The sequence below is a fragment of the Marmota monax genome, unplaced genomic scaffold, assembly GCF_021218885.2.
Source record: "Marmota monax isolate L192 unplaced genomic scaffold, Marmota_monax_Labrador192_F-V1.1 WCK01_AAM20220418_F8-fsc00167, whole genome shotgun sequence".
NCBI classification, from domain to species: domain Eukaryota; kingdom Metazoa; phylum Chordata; class Mammalia; order Rodentia; family Sciuridae; genus Marmota; species Marmota monax.
The window spans coordinates 3,931,753-3,954,204 of NW_026694116.1; the positions used below are offsets into that span (position 1 = coordinate 3,931,753).

General features: G+C 58.6%; 1 protein-coding gene across 4 annotated transcripts in view; it reads left to right on the forward strand.

Annotated features, from left to right (window-relative positions):
- The window catches only part of LOC124107427 (adenylate kinase 8-like), a 61,386-nt gene that overhangs the window by 5,489 nt on the left and 33,445 nt on the right, over positions 1 to 22,452 (forward strand). For 3 of the 4 annotated variants that reach the window (XM_046465379.2, XM_058585968.1, XM_058585967.1), the window contains 3 exons: positions 2,855 to 2,904; positions 5,308 to 5,421; positions 11,296 to 11,364. In XM_046465379.2, coding sequence (XP_046321335.1) covers positions 2,855 to 2,904; positions 5,308 to 5,421; positions 11,296 to 11,364 — 233 coding nt within the window. The remainder of the gene's footprint in view (positions 1 to 2,854; positions 2,905 to 5,307; positions 5,422 to 11,295; positions 11,365 to 22,452) is intronic. The other variant, XM_058585966.1, reaches the window with a different exon arrangement.

Below are 22,452 nucleotides of genomic sequence, written 5' to 3' on the forward strand. Positions count from 1 at the left end.
CCGGCGGGGGGTCCCCTGGTGTCATGGGCCCAGGAACTTTGCCAGAACAAATGCAGCACGTGGGATTTGGACTGGTCCCAGAATGCCCTTGGTGCCATGCACTGCCCTTCCTCTCAGGCGCCACCAGCCCTGAGCCCAGCCTGGTCTGGCCGGTGTTCTGGGGCACAGCAGAGCCTGTGCTGGGAGCCCCTTTAGGGCACTGGGCACACTCTGTGGCCCCAGGGTCAAGCCAGCACCCTCCTGGCCTGAGCAAGGCTTCACTTCATGGCATGAGGCCTCCTGCCTTTGGCCATCTCCCTGCTGTCCCTCTCTGCAAGCCATCCATGGTACCCCAGCTCCAGTCTCACCTGACTAGGTAACCCCAAAGCCACCTCATTTCTAACCAGACCCTCAAGTGTGTTCCCCTCTGTCGAGGCTTTCTCACCCAGGGTGAGGGCCCTGCAAGGGCCAGAGAATGGGCCCCCGAGTCCCTGTCCTGGCCCCCACCTCAGATGCTGGAAGGCCTTCTGCGCTTCTGTGATGGCTGAGGCCTGGGCCTGTGGCCTCAGCTGCCCTGGTCGCATGAGCCTCTCCCTGGTGTCTCCACCAGGCCTGGTTCCTGGGCAGCAGTGGCAGAGTGGAGCCTGTGGCTTGCCTACCCACGTCAGAGTGTCATGGGCACAAGCTGCAGTGTGTGGTGCCTTGCCCAGCCATGCTTGTACCCCTGGACACTTGGTGGCCTTAGTTAGCGGGCAGCCCTGGGCCTGCTCCCAGCCTGTGCGGGACTCTCCCAGCCACATTGGTCTTTGACTAAACCCCTTTTCTGCTTGACTCATTCCAAGAATGCAGGCTGGAGAGGGAGCTCTTTGTCAGATGGCAGTAATGGTGGTGACAAGGGTGGTGGATACTTGGTGATCACAGCCAGCCAGCCAAGGGGGCCCCCATGGGTGCTGCAGTGGGGGTGGCAAAAGGGATGAGCCTTGGTACCCGCCCCCAGGGCCATGGTGTTTCTGCTGTGGGATGAAGCTCTCCAAGGTGGAGGTGGCCCTGCATGCCACGTGGTCGAGAGCCCCGACAGGAGACCCAAGATGAGAGGAGGAGACAGCAGGAGTAAGGAGGACATTCCTGATAGGGCAGTGACAAGTGACAAGACAGGAGTATGAAGGGACATCTAGAGGAAGAACGAGAAAGGCCCAGAGGCCCCAGCTCAAGGAGGGACTGATTCTTTACCCCAGCTAGATGAGGCTCTGGATGGCAGGGCCACCCTTCTGGAGGACCTGCCTCTGAGGATCCAGGGGCACTAAAGGCACACAGGGACTTTTGGCCAGAAGCCTATTGGCAGCAGTCTGGGCAGGAAGTGCTCCAGCCCAACCTGACTTGGAAAGAAAAGTGTCTGCGGCGGTTTGCTGAGTACTCCTGGCACCCAGTACTCCTGGGCAAGGGCCAGGCTGGAGGAGGTACTCGGGCTGCCCTGTGCCTGCCTCCCATGCCCCTCGTTCACACTGCCACCAGCAGGAAGGGCTGTGGGCTTTGAGAAGCAGTCACCTCCATTCCAACATCAGGGCCTGGCAGGCAGCTTTATAAACAGAGTCGTAGAGAACTCAGGGGGTTACAGCAGTTTGTTAGGGACCCGTAAAAGCCAAGTGGCAGCAGAAAGCCATGAGCTGGGGAGAGAGCACTTCCCTTGCTGGAGACCAGAGACCATAGGCTGCAGGTCAGCCCCGTGCCCAGCTGACTGGCCACCTGGAGCCATCCAGCTTGCTCTTCTCAGCAGCCTCCAGCCAGCGTGAAGAGTGCTCTGGAGCTTGTGCCGGGGGTCAGTGAATCGCCTTGAACTTGCCACGTTTTCCCTGAAAATGAAAGTGCTGTGTGAATTTGGGCAAAACTCTGTTTAAGGCCAAGCAGCCTGGCAGGGCATGGTAGTGCTGACTATTAAATTGCTGTCCAAGAGGACAGCACCTGGCTCCTTCACTGTCTGTCCCCAAAGTAGGTCATACACATCCCTCTGCATGGTTGAGGTTCCTTCCTGCTGGCCTGGCAGGAATGGGCTCTCTGTGCAGACAGTGACCTGTGCCCACGCAAGCAGGGCCTGATAAGATGACTCCCTTCCCACAAGTGAGGGGAGGCCATGTAACCAAGATGGCGCTCAAAAGAGGCCACTGCAGGTTTGTCTGTGCAGACACAGCGTGCTGTTTCCGCAGCTTGACCCCACGCACATGCCTGCTGCTCCCCCCAATGGTGGTCTTCGCGCATGATCTTCAGCACATGCTCCCCATGTGGGAACCGCTTCGGGAATCCTGCGGGGCCAAGAACATTCCAGAGGCAGGGCTGTGGTGACACATGAGCTGCCAGTGTCTTCCATTTGCATAGAAATGCTCATATTTGAAAACAAAGACTTTCCCGTCTCAGGTTTTATAAATCTGGCCCAGGCTTTTTTCCATTATTTTCCTCTATGAAATGACGGGAATACAATTTGCTAAGTAAAAAGGCATAAATATAAAAAGAGCTTTGAAGGTCGATTTACATAAAATACAACTTTGAGAGAGTGTCCCTGAGACAAAGTCCCTGTTTAAAATGCTTTATGGTGTTTGAAATCCCAATTGTTCTTGATATTTATTAGTTTGGCAAACAAGTTGCTGTGTCCACGTCCCCATGGAGATAGAAAAATAAACCATCTCAGTGATCACTTACCTCTCTAAACACAGAGAATATGTTCTATGGTGCGAGCGTCTCTGAGCCACCGGGTTACAAATGGCTGTGTCACCGGCAGAAATGAAATCTGGGGAGGAGAGAGATAAATACACCCAGCACACCGTGGGCATGGGAGGCTGCTTGTCTTCCTGAGCGGTGACATTCAGGTCTTTTTATTCCACAGTGCCGAAGATTGTGATATTAGGTCCGCCCGCCTCGGGGAAAACAACTATCGTAAGTGTATCATATTAAATGTTGGGGCGCCGTGATCGCTCATTTGTGCTCCAGCAGGAGGGAGCCCAGACCTCAGTGAGCTGTCAGCAGAGCAGGGCCGTTCCTCTTCTTTGCCTCTCTTCCTTCTTGTTTCCTTGTTACCAAGCCTATGTGTGATCCTGGTAGAAAACCTAGAAAAACCAAAAATACCCTTCCCCTTCACCCAGAGACAAGAGACTTCAACATTGGGGATGCACCTTCTGGAGTCTTGTCATGCCTACATGAATGGGATCTTTTTATTTTAAAAATATTTTTAGTTGTAGGTGGACACAATATCTTTATTTTATTTATTTATCTTTATGTGGTGCTGAGGATGGAACCCAGGGCCTCACATATGTGAGGCAAGCGCTCCACCATTGACCCACCACCCCAGCTCCTTGAGTGCTACCTTTGCACACCCTTAACTGGAGCCTAGGAGACATCCCAAGAAGCTAGAGTGTTTGGTCTTAAGATTCAGCCTTAAAATTTTGATTATGAAATATTTTGAATAATCAGAAAAGCACAAAACTAGATTATAGTTATTCATGTGCCTGACTCCCAGATCTTACCCATGCTTATCATTTTGCTCTTTTCTTTGGTCTCTCTCCATTTTAAGGAGACTGTGCTTTGAAGATGCAGGAAACAGCTCAGCCCTCCTCACTCCTCTGTGACTCCTCCCCCAAGGCAAAGGCTGACCTGGAGCTGCTATGGGGATTGAACTCAGGAGCACTCGACCCCTGAGCCACATCCCCAGCCCTATTTTGTATTTTATTTAGAGACAGGGTCTCACTGAGTTGCTTAGTGCCTCGCCGTTGCTGAGGCTGGCTTTGAACTCGTGATCCCCCTGCCTCAGCCTCCCAAGCTGCTAGGATTATACAGGCATACACCATTATGCCTGGCTCCTTTTTTTAAGTGCCACCAACATGTCAAAATTTGAGTCTTTCTGCCTTCTAAAATCTTGTTGGCGGACAACAGCGAGCCTTCCCCAGTGACCAAGTCACTGCTCTGCACACTCCTTGTGGACTAGAGTCATGGGGCAGCCTGTTCCCAATTAACTGGCATCTTTATTCCTAAAAGGAACCGAGCTGGCTCCTTACACAGAGCACCCTGCATCTGCTGTGCCTTTGGAGTTGTGTAGCTGATGCTTCTGTCCACCTGTCAACTTCCCTCTGTCTGTCTCGGACTCCTCAGCCTGGGGCTGCCAGCTGCGCTCCTGTCCACAGCCAGCTCCCCAGAACCCAGCCTCTCTCGCTGTTTTGCTTTAGAAACTGGGGGCTTCCAGGCCCATGGGTCGTTAGCATTACCAGGGTGCTTTGAAAAATGCCAGTTCCTGGGCTTCTCTACAGATCGAACTCATCAGAATCTCCCAGGACAGGGCTCAGAAAACCAGTTGGAAAGGCTCCCTTGGCAGATTGTGACACAGGGACCTTGAATGACGTCTGCATTAGACAGACATGGCACCTATTTACTGAGCTAGGTGGTCAAGGAGGGTCTAGAAGCTCAGGGGCGGGTCTCCCTTTGGGAAAGGGCTTTTGTTCTGCTACCGTCAGGGCCATCTTTGCCTTGCTCAGGCTCTTCTCTGATCACTAGGAGGGACTTGCGGGTCAGAGCAGCCTACAGCACAGAGACCTTCCTTTGTCAGGTCCCTGCAAGGCTGAGGTCATCGAGTTTGTCCCCTGAAGAAGCAGGTTCTGGAAGCTGGAAGCTGGTATTGAAGCTCACACCTCATGGTGAACTCACCACGCTCACCCTGAGCCTGTGTGGGGACGCAGACTTGGAGTTTCCAGCGTAAGACCCAGACAGGGCCCTTCCCACTGTTGTCCCTGACGCATCCTGTAGCAGGAGGAGCAGGGAGAGTTAAGGTCCACACAGCCCAGGTGCTGAAATGGCCACCAGCTAAGAACATTTCACTGCCTTGTTAGGCCGTAAACGTGTCCCCTCTGGTAGACTACACACGGCAGTCATCAACGAACTAAAGTCAGTTCACTGATGCCCCAAGTTTAAGAAAGAAATGAATGAGTGTGGCTTGTGACCATATTTCTGTCTCCACCTTTCCTGGCCTAACCCTTCCTTGAATTAAAAACCTGTGGTCCACAGAGCTTGGAAAGGCAGGCCCAGGGCAGGGAGGCCCAGGGCAGGGAGGCCCAGGGCAGGAGGCCCCCCACTGGGAGGTTCCTGGCCTCCCCAGAGCCTGGGGCTGGCGGAGCAGGTGCCGACAGGCAGAAATCAGGCTGGAGGGACTTTGCGGGTTGGCCTTCCCGTGGGGTCTCCCTCCAGCCACAAATACTGACGCCTCCCCCGGCGGCCTTTTCGGTCCACCATAGAGGGGCCTGGGCACGGCGTGGCGTGACTCTTGGTGCCCTCGCTGGGCTCCCCTTCCCTCAGGCAATGTGGCTCTGCAAACACCTGAGCAGCAATCTCCTCACCAGCGACAACTTGATAGAAAGAAAATCTTCCTCTGTGGCTGAGGAAGCCAGGAAGCATTACCAGAAATCCAAGGTAGGACTGGCCTGGCTGGGGGGCTGGGCAGGTGGCAGCCTTCCCGCGCCCCGACCCCCGCCCCTCTGCCTGCCTGGGAGGCTCCATTTCCTTTGGGTTGGCGGGCGGGAGGCTGGGGTGAAGTGAGACCCCGCGAGCTGTGCTGAGGAGGGGCGGCCTGCCGGCCGGGAGGGGCATTTGAAGTGAGGAGGGGCCGGGCTGGCTCCTTTGCTGCTTAGTGGTCTCCATCCTGCAAATGGTGGACCTGGTGGCCTACACAGGGTCACCCAGGGCTGAGCTCAGCTGTGGGTTGGAAGGGTGTCAGCCCCTCCAGCTGATGGAAGGCCCCAGAGCTGGCCCTGAGGGGCATTTCCCCTGGCACAGTGTCCACCCTCAGGGCCGGGCAGCTCCCATCTAGTCTGTCCCTTTCATGGCCACTGTGGGCGCATGCATGAGGACTAGATGTGCTGTTTCCAAGCACCACCCCACCAGCCTCATGTTTGCGGACGTCTTTTAAAGGGAACCTCAGGGATGAGGAGTTGTCTCTCTTTAATTCAAACAGAGACTCAGTCTGTCTGAGCCTGAGGCGGGACCTGCCGTCTGGGCGCTTCTCCCCGAGACTCTTCTCCTGTTTGTGGGGGCACGGTGAGGAGGGAGAGCAGCCTGGGGTTTCGGGGCGCTCAGTGTGTGCTGGGCTCTCCAGGCCTTCCCTTGGCCTCCTGGTCTGCCTGCAGACTGAGGCCACTACTGGACCCCTCGGCCCTTCCATGGCTTAAAATTGGACTCAGGAGCACTTGACCAGCCAGACCCAGCCAGCTGTGACCTCACACCTGAGACAGAAGCACATGTGATGGTCGACGGCACTTTCAAGCCAAACTTGCAAACTTCAGTCAGGCGCCACATTAAAGGACACTGGTGTCCACAGTGTCCTTCAGGTTGAGTAGCAGATGAAGACGGTTGCCAGGAATCTGACAGAAGTGGAGAGTTGAGGGCACCATGGGGGTGGGGCTCTGGGTCCACCTTCCCTGGGTCCAACAGGTTCCTCCTGCCTTGTGGTCAGTTCAGCTCTGTCCAGGCCTGACCCCCAGCAGGAGAGACCTCTAGTCTCCCTGTGTCTGTCTTCATCCAATGACAAGTCCCTACCACGAGTACCTGTGGCCCCTGATCCTCCAAGAACTTGGAAGTGGTTTCCAGGCCTCGGGGGGCCACCAGTGAGTGCAGGACAACTCTCCTGACCAGTCCCTGGCTGCAGGTGGCAGGAATGCACCCAGGCTGCTCAGAGCAGAAGGTGGACCTGAAAGGGGACGCTGACTCGTGGGACGTGGCTCAGCAGCCAGGGATCACACTGGGCTTCTCTCAGCCTCTTTGGGGCGCGTCCTCTCTCACCCCATTCTCTGCAGTCCCTCCTCCCCCTGCCTCTCTCTCCTGCCCGTGCTCTTACCACTGTGACCACCCCTCTGTCCCAGGTCCTGTGTCTTCTGGTCACACTGCCCCCAGAGGCAGTGCTGAGGCCCCATTCTCAGGAGAGCGCTCTGCCTGAGCCGGCTGGTCAGGTGTGCCAGGAGCAGTCGGCTGTGGCAGGTGGGGGAGAGGGCTCCGGGAGGCCCTGACGCAGCCCTCAGGTGGGGGAGGGCTGTGCTCGGAGATGAGGGGTGGTGCAGGCAGATCCCGGGCTCGGGTGGCCTGGACAGCAGCTTGATGGGAGGACAGGAAGACCTCACTCAGGGAGGTCGGTCACCTGCAGTGAGTCACTGTCCCCCCAGAGCCCCCACAGTCTTGGGGACAGAGCTGTGGTCACGCTTTGGGAATACCTACTCTAGGGGGTAGGAGTAGGGTTTGGGAACATGGCTCCCCAGTGCCTGCTTTCCGTGTTGGGGAGGCAGCTCATCTCTAGGCTGAAGATTCCAGATTGGGTTCAAGAATTCAGCCAGGAGGAGGAAGTTCAGGAAATTCCTCCCGGGCTTCGTTATGCTAATTACCAGCCCATTTCAGACCTCATCCAGTGCTTCCTGGGATGTCTTGTTGGGGGGAAGATGAAAGCCAAGGTCGTGGCCGCCCCCTTGCTGCGGAGGGAGGGCCGCCCAGGCAGGCCGCCCATGAAAGTCCCCGTCAAACTGGCTGCTGACTTGAGTCTTTTAAGGCTCAGCTCCATTTGCCAAGCCCCCTCTCCCCTGCCTTCCTGGCTCTGCCTCCTGGTGAGCTCTCTCACGGCTGGCCCCTGGGCTGCTGCCTCCCTGCCCTCTCAGTGCTGGGAAGATGAACTCCTCCTGCCCCCCGCAGAGGCCGGCCTCCCTGGAGGCCAGCAGCGCCACACTAAGCACAAGCCAGGGCCCGGGCGCCCGCAGGCCTTCTCTCCACCAGTCAGTCGGTGGCAGCTGGTTGGCTAATACATCTAGACTAATGCTGGACTACCTACTAAGCGCTAGGCCCCGGCTGGGGTGGAGGAGGGTACAGGCTTGGAGGGCAGGGTACCCTGGGGCCATGTGCCATGTGCCAAGCAAAGCCTTCGCCCTGCCTCTGTGCACACACAAGGCTCAGTCCTCCCAAGAGTGCTGAGCAGTTCCGGGAAACAGGCCACCGGCTCTCGCTGCGGAGTCCTGTGCTGCCCTCTGGCTGCTGGCACCCGTCTCCAGCCGGCCTGCTCCTCCCTCCTGGAGGCCGAGCCGAGGTGGGCCCTGGTTCCCCTCTCCCGTCCTCCCTCCCTCCCTCCAGGCACTGGGCGCTGGAGAGAGACAGGCCTGGTGGAGGCTGGGGTGGAGGAGGGTGGCAGCAGGTGACCTGAGGACAGCTCTGTGCTCCTGGGGCCACACCTCTCCCCATCCGGTGGGCCCCGCGGTGCCGCTCTGGCCTCTGTTGTCTTCCTTCAGAGCCTCTTCTGTCCCCTCGACTTCTCACCCCCTGTCCCTGAGGTCTCCCAGATTCTAGGGGACAGGTCCTGCCATCCCCCTGATCTGGCAGCGCAGACTTTGCAGTGAGGGGTCTCTGAGGAAGTCTCCGAGGCTCCCCGGGGAGCTCAGGAACCTCCCCGCAGGAGCCTGGCAGGGAGCGGGGACAGAGACCGGCACCCCAGCTGGCCCACGTCACCCCTGAGCAAACGCCACGCCCCGTGGTGACCCAGGGACAGGGCTGGTGTTAGGCAGCCGCTGTGTCAGCACAGTGTGAAGAAGCCAGTCCAGGAAAAGCCAGTGGCCGTGGGGCAGCGCTTACCCGGTGCCTCTGGGAGCGCCTCTGCCCAGGAGCCCCAGAGCTAGCCCTGTGGCCGGGAGAAGGTCTGTGGGCAGCAGGGAGCCCAGAGGCCAGGGGCACTCCTGTGACCAGGGGTGGCTTCACCAGGCTCTGTCCACTTGTCCCTCCTTCTTCCCTGAAAGCCAGGCTCTGGGGTTGGGGGGAGCCACAGAGCTCAGGAAGGAGGAGCCCGACTCTGAGGAGACGGTTGGCAGGGCTTCAGGGAGAGCCCGAAAGCCCCGCTGCTGACGCGACACATCAAAGCTGGCACGGAGACAGCAGAGTGGCAGGGACGTGGGGGCCTGGACGGCCTTGCTCAAAGCTGCGGCCTGTCCCCTGCGGTGCAGCCTGCAGGGGTGCCGCGCCCCACCCCACCTGCCGCCTTTCAACCCCGTCCTCCGCTGGCACCCTCCTGCGCCCTGACTGGCGTCCCGCGTCCCCGTCCGTGTTGGAACACGCCTCCTGAGCGGGTGCTGTCAGGAGGAAGACAGCCCCAGGATGGAACCAGCTCTCCTGGGGCGGGGGAGCCCTGCGGCCCCCAGTCTTGGGGGGCTTCCCTGGACACCAGCAGAAGACACCTCCTTGTCCCTCGACCCTCCCTGGGCTTGCGCCTTTCTCCAGGTGCCGTCCCCCACCACTGCCTCCTTGAAGGCCTGTGGGGAGAGCAGGGCCTAGTGCCCCACGGCAGAGCAGACCGCAGGCCGGGCGTGGCGCAGGGCCACCGGCTTGCACCAGAGGTCGGGGCACAGTGTGGGGGCCGGGGCTGAAATGTCATGGGACCCAGGTCTCAGGGAAGGGTGCAGAAGGGCCTGCTGCAGGCTGCCCCCGCTCCGCCCCTTCCTCCCCACCCATGTCAGTCCCCTGCCTCTGCTTTCAGGTGGGCTTCTCTGTCCGCTTCATAGAGACCTGGTGGCCCCCGACTTTCAGGCGAACACATTGCAGACCCTATTCCCAGGCGAGGTGCTCCCTCCCTCGTGCTCTTATTGTCTGCTCTTCTTTTTTTCCCCCAACTCCACACCCTGGAGAAGCTGCTCGGGGGCTGCCTGGATTCTCTCTTTTTCTTCATTCCCTCACAGCCCTCATGCCTGCAGAGTGGCTGCTCCGGCTCCACCCTCAGGTGTCCCCGTCCAGCCTGCTCTTGTCGGGAACCTGTGCCCCAGGAGTGGGCAGCCCCGCCCGCCTCCCCTGCTGTGCGCGCGCAGGTGCCCCCTCTGTCCAGGGCTCGCCTTCATCTGTGCCAGCGTGAGCCCAGCCCGGCCTGTCCCCTCGCTGGGGCGGGACGAGGTGCGCCTCAGGTGGGAGGCCTGCTCCCCACTGCACAAAGCACGCACAGAGGCTGCCATGGGCGCGTACCCTTAGCGGCACCATTTCTGTGTCACAGCCTGCTCGAGGAGCCCTGGGACATGCCAGATCTGTCCCCTGAGGTGCTTTTCACAGCACCTGGGGGCAGGACCTGGTCACTGTGACCCCCTTACACATGGCTTCTCAAGTTAAAGGCCCGGCCTCTCCTCCCGCATCATGTCAGTGCTGCCCGAGGGCCAGAGCCTGGGGACACTGGAAGCTGGGTACCCGCTCCTCTGCGAGCTGAGCACCGTCCCCGGCTTAGTGGAAAGGGCACGAGGCAGCTCTGCCTGCACCTCAGCCAGGCGCCCGTGGGCCTCTGCAGCACCTGGGGACAGGGTGGCCCCATGTAGCTGGGGGTGTGGGCTGGGCTGGCCTGGAGGCTCCTGTGTGGGGCCTGGGAGATGCGCCAGCTCTCAGGGACCTTGGGCAGAGGGGACTCTGGGGAGGGGTGGGCAGGGTGTGGGCTGTGGGCGTCCAAGGCTTTGTGAGTTCAGCTGTGAACCCAGACCTGGGCTCTGCTGAAGAGGGAGCGCCCAGGGAGGCCGGCTCCAACTTCCTGCCCTGGCCCGTCCCGCTGCCCTGTTGGTCCTGCCCGGCTGAGTGGGCGGGCAGAGGGCGCCGTGCTTCAAAGACGGCGCTGGCTACACGTCTTGGCTTCCAGCCCTGCCCTGTCCACTTGACTGTGTCACCCTGGGGACAGGCCTTGACTCCCCCCCCCCCGGCAGCCCAGCTCCCTCCTCTCTAAAAAAGGGATAAGGACAGTGCGGCTTGAACAGGGTCGTGGGCAACCCAGCCGTCCCTGCTCACAGCACGGACGAGGGGTTTGAAGCTTCACACTCTCATCTGTCAGCTGGGCCCTGGGACGGTGGTCAGTTGGCTGGTACCTAGCCGCCCTTCTCTGGGGAAGCCCTTCTCCACAGCACCTGACCACTCTGTGATGTGGACACCACCCATGGCCAGTGTGCTGTTGCCACTGGCAGTCACCAAACGTGCAGCTGGGAAGAGACACGCGCTCTTCTCCCGAGCCTGGGCCCCTTCCTGCGCACCCTGTGAGGGCACCGAGCAGTGAGAGCTGCAGCTCTGCCCTGTACTGGGGACGCTGACGCACGGCCACGCGGTCAGTGCAGCAAGGAGATCCTGGGGCGAAGGGGCAGCGGGCGGCCCTGCAGGCCAGGCTTGGGGGGCCTGGGGTGGCCGGCGGAGCTGCCTCGGGCGCTGACGGCACTGGATGGGCAAGGTGCTGGCGGCTGAGGCAGGAGGGCAGTTGGGTGCTGCCAGCGTGGGCTCTTCCTCACCGTGACCCTCAGGCGGGCTTCTTCCCTCTAGAGCGTCCCCGGCCCGCTGCTCATCAAGCTGATCCAGCAGCGCCTGACGGACGAGGACTGCGTCAAGAAGGTGAGACTGCTGTGTGGCTCCCACTGGGGGCTCTGCTGTCAGGACAGAGGGAGGGGACGTGTTCATCTCCAGGGGCAGGGATGGCCAGACCCGAGGAGAGGGCCGTCTGTGGGTGTGTCCTTCCCTGTGGCTTGCCATGGGGACTGGAGGCTGGTGGCTCCCACCAGGGCCCCTGAAGGAAAGGCCCGGCCCAGTTGGAGGGTCCCGGGAGAGAGTCCAAGCAGGGACAATTGCAGAAGCGTGCATGTGGTGGGAGGGGACAGACAGGACAACCAGCACATGTCAGCACCCAGGGTCTAGCCGCAGCCGGGAGCCGTTACATGTTGTCTTGATTTCTTCAAATAATTCCCGGCACTGTTTCAGAAGAGACTGGGCCCCGGTGAGGAGTGGCCGCAAGGTGCCTTGGGACCAAGAAAGGGGCAGGCGGGTCCCAGCCTGCACACTGCCACTCACTGGAAATCTGGGGACAGAAGAATGTCGGGGGGGGGGCAGCAGGATGGGGCATCCCTACCCCCTGAGGGAAGAGGAAGGGGCTTCAGTAAGCTGGCCGAGGGCGGGCAGCAGCTGCAGCGGGCCTGGCTTTCTCAAAAGCCACTCAGGCGTCCAACACCAGTCAGTCTGCTGCCCGGGCCTCTCTTAAGGCCCCTGTCCCACAGGGCCTGGGATGCGTGTCCAGGTCACCTGGGGGGAAAGTGGTAGTTCTGACCAGGATGGCCGCAGTCCTGTCAGCTGAACCCCATGGGCTCTGTGCACCCCTCTCCTGGCACCAGGGAGGGCTGTGCTGTCCCCCCGGTCCCTGGGGCCGGGGCTCACCTTGTTTTCGTTTTTCTTTCTCTTAGACTCCCTCCTCCCCTGGGTCCCTTCCTTGAGCATCCAGAGAGTCCCTCTGCTCTCGGTTCTGAGGTCGCTTGGGCCTCTCGGTCTCTGCTTTTCCTTCCCTGGCCAGGAGGGACTTCCTCGTCACAGCTGCTGTGGGGTCTTTGTGGGCGGTGTGCTCGGGGTGGGGTCGGCCACGCCAGCACAGGGCCAGGCCAGAAGTTCACCGACGACTTGACTTGTCTGCGGCCTCCGTCAGGGTGGTTTGCCCCCCAGGTCCACGTGCTGGGAGCTGGATCTGGGGGTGGTGCTGAGCGGGAAGTGGCAGGCGTCCTCGGGTGAGTGGAGGCACTGTCGGGAGGGACGAGCTGTTTCTCCGGAGACCCTGGTTAGTTGTTGAGAGAGGGCCAGGCCTGGCCCCCCGCCTCCCAGGCCTTCGGTTTCAAGATGGACCTTTCTCCAGGGCCCCGTTGCCCCCGTGGTGGGAAGAGATGCAGTGACCTGCGGGGGCTCAGCAGGGCCCGTGCTAGGCTGTGAGACCGACAGGGCACCTCCACTGTCGTAATAGAACAAAAATGGACTAGCACGGTGGCTCCCCCCATGAGCCCCCCGCATCTCCCCGGCAGCTTCCAGTTCCCTGGGGCGCCCCCTGTTGGTCTTCTGGCCAGAAAGCGAGCGTGTACTCGCCCTGCTCTGCGCACACTGCTGTGACTGCTCCCATGTTTGGCCAGGGGCCATGGCTGGCCAGTATGTCCCCATGATATAAACTAGCCCTGCGCTTTCTCTTCAGCCCTGGATAAGAAGCACCTGCTGCCTCCAGGACGGTGGAGGAGGGTCAGCCTGGCCACCTGCATCTTAACCAGCTTTCCCCTCTGCCACCTGCTCCCGCCCCAGCTCCCTTCTGCAGAGTTCTGCAGAACCCTCGGGGCACCGGGTTCCCTGGTGCCCAGACTCTGGCGCCAGCTCCACCTCCCGGCCGTCCACTCCAGCAGGGGCATTGGTCCACCTTGGCTCCTCAGCAGCGGGAGGCAGTGTCACAAGACCAAAGTGAGGCTGACAGTGAGAAGGGTGGGGATGGGGACACCACTGTGGAAGACCAGGACCCCCTCTAGAGCTGGGACTGTGCGGGGGCCATCCCAGCTTGGGAGAATGGCCGAGGACTGAGGCGGGGCCAAAACCCAGCTCACCCACCTCCACTCAGGCCAGCCAACCTCAGGGAACAGTCTTTAAACTTGACCCTTCATCCTTCACCCTTGAAAAGGCCTCCTGTTTCCATCTGGGAAGTGCCCATCTGTCGGGTAATAAAGGGGAAGGAGCATCCTCTGGGATTAATAAAGGGGGAGGAGCATGTTCTGGGATTAATAAAGTGGGAGTAGTATCCTCTGGGATTGGAAGTGGGACGCGCTTTCCACACACAGTGCTTGGCGCCCTCACCTGGCTGCCCTTGAGCTTGCCGGGTGGAGGGTGGCGCGGGAGCCTGGCAGCAGGCTGGAGTCACCAAATCTGCCTTCCGGCCTTAGCGCGGAGCTTTCCCCTCTTCATCGCCTCTGGCCAGAGGGCCACCAGGGTTGCTCCGCTGCACAAAAGTGAGCTGCCTGGGACTGGAATCCCTCCTTAAGCTGGGGGCTGTGTTTAAAGCGCAGTGGGGCGGGGGCCCTAGCTTGGTATTAGAGAGTACCTAGCATGCACCAGGCCCCGAGTTTAGTCCCAAGCACCCAGAAAACCAGATGATAAGAGCACAGCAGACACAGTTGTGCACAGCAGACACAGTCGTGCACACCAGGCAGAATTTCCGATTCATTGTGCCCAGAGCTTCGGGACCAGGACTATCAGCTTGATTGATGCTGGTTCTGGATACATGGGCAGCGAGTGATCCTGCCATTCCTGGCCCCAGAGACAGCACTTGTCCTGAGCCACTCACCAACCACCGTCACCAGCTCTGCCAAGCAGGAGTCCAGTCAAGCTGGTGCTACAGTCTGTCTCCAGCTTAGCAAGGACAGTGGGACCTCCCCATGCCTATTGTAGAAGACCCCCTTTCCTTTTCAGAGTGTCTTTTGTTTGGGTACTGGGAATTGACCCAGGGGTGCTTAAACACTGAGCCACATCCCCAGCCCTTTTTTTAAAAAATATTTTTTTGGGTTGTCAATGGACTTTTATTTTTATTTATTTATGTGCAGTGCTGAGAATTGCTCAATGCTCATACATGCTAGGCAAGCACTCTCCCACTGAGCCAAAACCCCAGCCCTCACCAACCCTTTTTTTATATTTTATTTACAGATAGGGTCTTGCTAAGTTGCTTAGGGCCTCACTAAGTTGCCAAGGCTGACCTTGAACTCATGATCCTCCTGCCTCAGCCTCCTGAGCTGCTGCTGAGATCAGATTCCCTTGAAGGTGCTTAGAAGCCCAGACCTCCAGTGACACAGGGATCCCAGTGGGAACTGCGATGACCCAGCTGCTCCTTTCCAGGGGCCCCACAGTTGAGGGTGCTTCGACTCTCTGCCCTGGTGCTACAGAAGCTAGCACCGGGAGTCCACATCCCAAGTCCTTGCCAATGGCCACTACTGTCACCAAATGATGGTAGCATCTACTGTTAGTATAATGATGCTCTGATTTGTATTATTACTTATACCGTATATGACCACCTGTCTTATAACTCATTGTCGATGACATTAATGTGTAATGTTCACTGTCACAACCAGCATTGAGGTGGCAGTGGGGCTGTTGGGAGGCCTGGTCTGGCCCTACTGCCAGGTCCCATGGCAGGTGCACCTCCCACTGTGCAGAAAGACCGTGGCTGTACACGGATCAGAGTGTAGCTTGCATGGCCAGGTCTCCATCCGCCTTCCAGCAACCCTGCGGAGGCCACACTGCGGCTCCACATCTCGCAGGTGCAGAGGCCACCACGGCAGAGGGAGTCCCAGAACCAAGGTGCAAATACAGTGGTGTTCCTGCTGCCGGGGCCTGGTCTTGGGGCTCCTCTGGGAAGCTGCGCTCCCTGAGCCCCTTCCCCCATCTGCAGAACAGTGGGTCGGGCTTGTGCACAGAAGTCCCTCCTAGGCCTGTGATTCTGATCATGTCCAAGCCATTGTTACCTGCAGAGTAAAGAAATATCTCCTTCGATTTGTTTTAAAATTTCTTCTAACCTTCATGGGGCACCCAGAACCTTTTTCATCTCTTCCCAGTGGAGACAGGAGTGAGAGGTGAGGCTTCTAATTATGTGCTTTGGTTGTTCAAAAGCAAAACAAACCCTCATCCAAAACAAACAGGCTTTCTTGCTTTTAGGGGGAAAGTGACACATATGCATATTCATTTATATGGTAATTAATATTATTTAGCTTCACAGGGACCAGAATTGGTAATTTAGAGCACAGAAGAAGACAGGGAATCGTGTTCAGGAGAGAAAGATGCAACCGCAACCCACCAGGACTCTGGTTCAACGCTGGGTTTTCATTTCTTTTTCTTTTTGGTCTAATGCAATCTCTTTGAGGATTTTTTTTTAAGTGACCATCAAATGAGTAAAAGAAAGAAAAATGAGTAGTTTGTATTAGAACCATCAGAAGGCAGTGACTCTGTTGGAGACCCATGAGCTACTCCTCTGGACAGTCCAGTTCTTGAGGTCAGAATGTGTCCAGGTCTGCAGGGCACAGTTTTTGGACAAAGCTGAGCTGAGACATATGTAGTGAGTTTGGAAATGTGGGGTCAGGTCAGTTCCAAAGGGATCCTCACCTTTGCCTTGACCACGGTCATTGTTTGTGCTGTTTTATTTGAAATACTAAAGAATCTCTTTGCTTTACTCGGTTCCTGATCTGCCTCCTGCCTCTGTCCTGGGTTCTTCCCAGTCCTTTCCCTGTTGTCCCTGAGAGATCACTTTAAAAATAGGAACGATTTTATTTCTTGGCCACAATGTATCTGTCCATGTGCGTGCAAATTTGTTTAATGTCCAGAGCCCCTGGCTGCTGCCGTCAGCCACCAGTTTCCTTCCCTGCAGGTGGCTGCTGTTAGTGCCCTCTGGGAAGCACATCCTTGGGAAATTGTCCTGTGTGGACAAGCAGTTGTCCTTCACTAAGTGGTGTGACTGGGGCCTTCCACTGCTCCTGTCCCTCTTGTGGGCATCCCTAGAGCTGGGGCCTGGGCCTGCCTTTGGCTCAGCCTCACGCCCCCTCCTCTCTCACCCACCTCCTTCAGCCCTCCAGCTCAGCCGGCCTGCCCTGCTCAGGGCCTTGGTACACTGTAGCAGGCCCCAAGGGGACTCCTGTCCATTTCCCACCTCCCAGCATCCACACCTTGTGCAAACCCCTCCCCTGGCATGGGACAGGACCAAGGGACCTGGTTACATCATCCAATAGTGTCTTAGCAGACCAGAGAGAGGGTCTTCTGCTGGCACAACGAAGCCAGCTGCCCTGTTGGAGAAGCCCTGCTCAGGGCCTCTGGGAACTGTGGGCAGCCTCGGGCAGCAAGAAGCCAGGATTTGGGGTCATCCAGCAGGAAGCAGCTGGATTATGTCACAGCCCTAAGGGGCCGGGAAGAAGATTCTTCCTCCACCAGGCCTCCAGAGGAGGACGGAGATGGCCACACCTGCACCACAGCCTGGGCTCAGATCCTGGCCTGTGGATCTTGCTGCCCCAGCGGCCCCGCCCGGGTGGACAGCTGCTTCTCGATCCTTCAGCCTCCAGCCTCACCTGCCCTTGCCCACTCCAGACGCGGCCACTCCTGTCACACGCCCAGGGCATTCTGCCCGCCTCCTCAGCACCATCACACTGGAGTTGGGAGTGAGTGCACTGAGCGGTCAGTGGCAGGTCCCCAGCCTGTCCCACGGCCTGGCATGGGCTCCATGCTTGGTAAATATTTATGGAATGAATGAATGAATGCATTTGGATGACTTCCCAGCTCTGCATCACCATGGCAATGAAATCCTGTCCAATTTGCTGTTGGTCCAGGGAGAGGACGGTGTTTAAAATCCAGCAAACGATGCAGTCAGACCCAAAGCACTCAGTGAGGCTTTCGATGGGAGACGCACATTTGTCTCCAGGTGGCTTTGGGGAGATGGCTTTGGCCTCCCCCTGTTGGGGTTTCCCGTGAATCGTGGAGACACTCAAGTGACTTCCTGCTTTCCATCTTCAAGTTGTTTCCGAGTCTCGCACTTGGTTTTCATGTCCTATCCCTTGATCAAGTTCAACTGCTGGACCCTGAGCGTGGTGCTGGACCCTGAGCGTGGGCTGCCCCCCCCCCCCCCCCCCCCCCCGTGGGGCCTGGGCCTGGAGCACTAGAGAGCCTGTCGCATGTGCAGAGCCTTCTGTTCTCTTCCTGTTGGTGCCGGGGCCGCCCTGCGCTGGGCTCCACGTTGGCGCCCTCTGCTGAAGGTCGTCCTGTTTTCTTTCCCTTTGTTCCTTTAATTGACTGTGACAAGGATCAACCACCAGGATGCTGACTTTTAAAACATTAAATTAAAGTGATCCTGCCTTGCAGATGGACTGCAGTTTATCTTATCGATACCTCTTTGAAAAGCGTGTTTAGAAATCGTCCTACATTAGACCTTTTATGAAACGGGAAAGTCCTGGGTGGAGGAGGGGATGTGGCTGAGTTCAGAGGCCAGCGGGCCAGGACTGCAGGTCGTTTTAGCAGCCACCATGCCAAGGCTGTCCTCCCAGCTCACTGGCAGCCAGGCGGGGCTCCATTGTCCCCTGGGAGCTGTATGAGGCCCTTTGACACAAGCATTTCTCTGTCACCAGAACCAGACTGAATTGGAAAGTCACAGTCTGGAAATTATGTGTCTCAGAGAAATGGGAGAATGTTTTCCCCAGCGGCGGCGGCCGTTCCTTCTGTCCCAGCACAGGGACATAGGCAAGGCTGTGCCCGGTGGCACCGGCTGGTCAGGAGGTGGTGTCGTACTGCTCCACACTTGAAAAGAGTGGCTTTCTGGGATCCACACTCCGCTCACGTCCGCCCAGAGGCCTGAGCTCGTCTCAGCTGGGCTGGCCGACAGCAGCCAGGGAAACGTGCACAGGAAGTGGCGGGAGCTGCTCAGACCTCGGGGCTCCTCTGTGTGGAGTGCCCAGAGGCTCACAGACAAGGTGTGGACCCTGGGTGCTGCAGAGCGGGACCCTCAAGACTCATTCCTCATAGAGGAGAAAACGCAAGCGCAGTGCTCAGCACTGTGCCGGGCCCTGAGGTCCCCTGGGACAGAGTTAAGACCCTTGTCCTGCGCTGGACAGCTGGGGTGACGAAGGAGTGGAAGGCCATCGCTTGCTCATGCTCAGCTGGTGGCCACCAGCAAGCCTCACAGCCACTTTCCAGAACCTCACTCCAGGCAGGCCTGCGACCTCCCACAGCTGGAGGGCTTCTTTCCCCTGAGCCTCTTCCCCTGCAGCTGGGGACGAGCACAAGGCAAGAAGCACAAGGCAGGTTGGCTCACCCCTCCCAGGCTCAGGCAGTCACCGGGCAAGTCCCCGGGGACGCTGTGCTCCACCTCTCCTGGGTCGCCTTGACGCCTCTTCCCTTTCTTCTTCCTTGGCCATGACGCACAGAGCCGCCACCCCAGCAGAGTCGCCCACTGGACTGACGAAGGCTGGACCTGCTGGTTGGAAGCCCATGAGGTCTCTGTCAGTGTCTGCCTTTGGTGGATGAGTTCCTGCCATCTGCAGCGCCTCTTCCGCGTCTCCTACTCTTCCATTGCAGGCAAAGGGGCAGAACCCAGAGCCTGTGCTGTGGGGCCTGGGCTGGTGGAGCCACGGAAGGGGCCTCCACTCAGTGCATCCCAAACCATGACCTGGGGCCTGCGGTCCTGTTAACAGTACAGACGAGTGTTGAGGCCACGTTGGGGACAAGATAGAACAGAGGGCTGATGGCAAGTCAGACCCATCCTCTAGTCAGGGGCCGCCACACAGGACACCCACCCACTCACTGGGAGGAGGATGTCTGTTGCTGAAAAGAAAAAACAGCCCTTCTGGAAATGCCTGAGGGTCAGGACGCCGCTCCCTGCTCCCCCTCCTGCAGCCAAGCCCTCAGCGCAGGCTCTGAGCGCCCTGCCGGACGGAGCTGGTCTCCCGCCTCCCCAGTCAGGGGAGTCTCTGATGAGGCCGGGAGCAGGGTCTCCCCAGCCCCCCAAGTCTCGTGGCAGCTGGGGGTGTTCCCTTTGCTGTGCGTGAAATGCAAAACCCGCGCTTCGTGTTCAGGGGTTGGTTTCTTTTAGATCTCATTTGCAGCGGAGACTCAGTATTCCGCGACAAGGAGACAACGGAGCACACGACTGTGGGGCCACAGCTTGAGATCACTTGGTGTGTTTCGAGGCTCTTTTTTATTTTTTCGTGTTGTTCACAGATTTATGCTTCCGGGCCACAGAGCCAGTCATATTTCACAGTGGAGATGTCAGCCGAGCGCGGGAGCCGCCGCTGGCCCCCGGACCCACAGCTGTGTGCTTTGTCTCTCCTTGTGGTGCCATTGGTCTGCATCAGTCACATCACTCTTATCACGCTGACGTGGGGGCACAGGGCTTCCTTGCCACCGGTGTGGCGCTCACAGGTTCATAGATGTCACTGGCACCCTCAGAGGAGTGCGGTTTTATTGACCCACTGCGTGGCTGAGGCCCTGGGCTGTGTGTTCCCCCAACACAAGTGCACTTGGGACTGCAGAGGACCAGAACGGGAGGTCTGAATGGTGGCAGCAAGGCAGGGGCCTCCAGGGCAGAGCACAGGGCGTCCAGCCACGTGGCCCTGGTGTGGGAGTGCTGGGCCTCACGTTGGGGCCGCAGCTGAGCAGCAGACACCACGTGGGTGTGCTCCGTGGGCTTGTGGTACATCCTGTGTCCCCTCTCCCTGCCATGAGGGCAGAAAATAGAAGATTGCGATGCGGGGTGGAGCCTGAGGTTTGGGCAAGCGCTAATGTCCAGGGAACGGCAGAGTGTTAGAGAGGTGAAGTGATCGAAACTGGACAGGGCTCAGAGCCGCCAGCTGTGTCACTCTCCCCAGCATCAGGTGGGACCTCAGCTTCCAGCTCCAACTCGCCAGGTGGAAGAGTCAGAGCCCCCCGGGGGCAAGTTCAGGAGGAGACACCCTGCCCCTAGCGTGCACTTAGAGCGCAGAGCGCCGGCAGGTGCCCAACGTTGTCTGAGATGAAACTTGAAGGTCAACATTCTTGCTAGTCGTCTAGAACGGCTCAGTATCCCGAACTTGATCTTTTAAGGTGTGTTTTTGGATAAGTCAGAGTACCTGGTTCTGGGGTAGTTGGGTACCGCCATCCCTCCTTGTCTCAGACCTCAGTTACTTGCCAGCTGTGGCCCCAAAATATTAAGTGGAAAATTTCAGAAGTAAACAGTTGTTAAGTTTTGGATTCACCCCATCTGCGTAGCATGATGGAAGCTTGCACCACCGGCTCTGTCCCACCTGGGGGAATGTTCCTTTGCCCAGTGTGTCCGCTCTGTGTGCACGGCCTGCTGGTTAGTTACATAGCAGCCTCCGTTATCAGGTGGCTGTGGTCCCGCAGTGCTTGTGTTCAAGTGACCCTCATCCTTCTTGACAAAGGCCCCATGGTGCAGGCGTAACGACTTTGATTGATGGAAACCCAATCTCCACCCCCAGGTCGCCTCCCCGTGGCACTGTGGGGACTCAGCCTGCAGCTCCAGGGGATGCCTCTGATGGGCAGGGCCTGCGGAGCCTCTGTGGGAGCCAGGGGCCTCGCCCTGGTGGAGCTGGGCAACCCCAGGGAGCACCCGTGCTCTGGCATTGGTAGGAGACAGAAGGAGAAGAAGGCGATGCATCAGAAGGCAGTGGCCCCGAGGGCAGCGGAGGCTTCTTGTGTGCAGTTGCTAATTGCCTTTAATAACAGTCAGGAGGGCGGAAAAGGCCAGTGTCCCACCAAGCAGGGTGGCCTGGGCCGCGCCAGGCCGTGCTCCGCTGGGCCTTGCCCAGCCCCCTAGGCTGGCTGGCGTCTTTTCTTTCTTCCTCTCTTTCTTTATCTGTGACATCTGCTCAGTGTTGTCCCTCCTGTGATACCATACCCCTTGCAGCTGTGCAGACCTCCAGCTCTGCGCTGGTGCGCGAGTGCCCTGAGCATACGGCCTTTTTGATGTGTGATGAAACAGAACCGAGCCGCAGGGGTATGGTGAGCGAAGGCATCAGAATATCAATTAACCTGCTCGAACAGAGCTGCGGCTCGGAGCGGAACAGACGTCTCACTGAAGTGTCAGGAAGATGGATAATGTGTTCTAATTAGGGTTGACTGATACCTCCACATCGAGCCACTCCGGCCCTCGGACCCTCAGACCCAGCAATGCGGGCTCGTCTCAAATGTCTTGGTGTCCCACCATAGCCGTCGTTGGATGCTGTTTACTGATTGATGGCTTCTCGCCTTGCCAGGATTTGCAGCCATTAAAGTGTTCTCTGCCAAAATCGCCATTTCCCTTGAAAGTGCAGTCAGCTTTGCAGCTGGGCAAGAGACCTCCTTAAACACAGAAGCTCCGGGACAGGCCGTTTCCCAGCGCCCCGCCTGGGCCTTCCATCTCACGGATGCCCCAGGACGGATGCATCCTGAGACAGAGCCCCAGTCAAGGCTCCGTCCCTCCTGGGGGACTGCAGTGGGCCAGCCTGGGCCAGCACAGGGGAGAAGAGTCTCCGTGCTGTCTGTCCAGTAGGGTGGGGTGTGCCCCAGCGGGTCCCCAGGTACCCCATTCCTCAAGCACCTGGCGGACTGTGCCACCTCCCCAAGTCAAAAAGAGCCGACCTGAGAGCCAGTGACCGGGGTTCACTTCAGAGCTCCCCGCCTTCCTCCCCAAGTCTGAGACTCAGTGACGCCCGTGGGACCAGGCAAATCGGGAGCCCTGCAGTTGGCAGCACATTCCTGGTGGCTGGAAGTCCCTCTTTCTCCAGCGAGGACTTGGTGAGAGCCGCTCTCCTGAACAGCTCTGAAAGCTCCGGCCCACAGGCGACATCCACTGTGAGTTCATGGTGCTCACGGAGATTGCTCAGAAATGCAAGATGAAAAGCCAAGCTTGGTGCTGAGCAAGGCCAGAGCTCCGGGTTCCTCCAGCTCCGAATAGTGCTGGACACAGCCTGCTGTCCTCTAGCTAGGGGAAGCAACCCAGGGCTAACTCCTCCCCTCCACATAAGAGAAAATCAGGGTCTGGGTTGAGCTGTAGTTCAGAAAGTGCTGGTTGGGCTTGTAGGACCCAGGGAGCTCTCGCAGGGGATGCAGGGGACTGCGTACTGTGGGCTCCTGGGGCTCGCCTGGGCAGTTTGCTTTCTCTGAGCCGTGGCTGTGACAAGGATTTGAAAGGAAAGG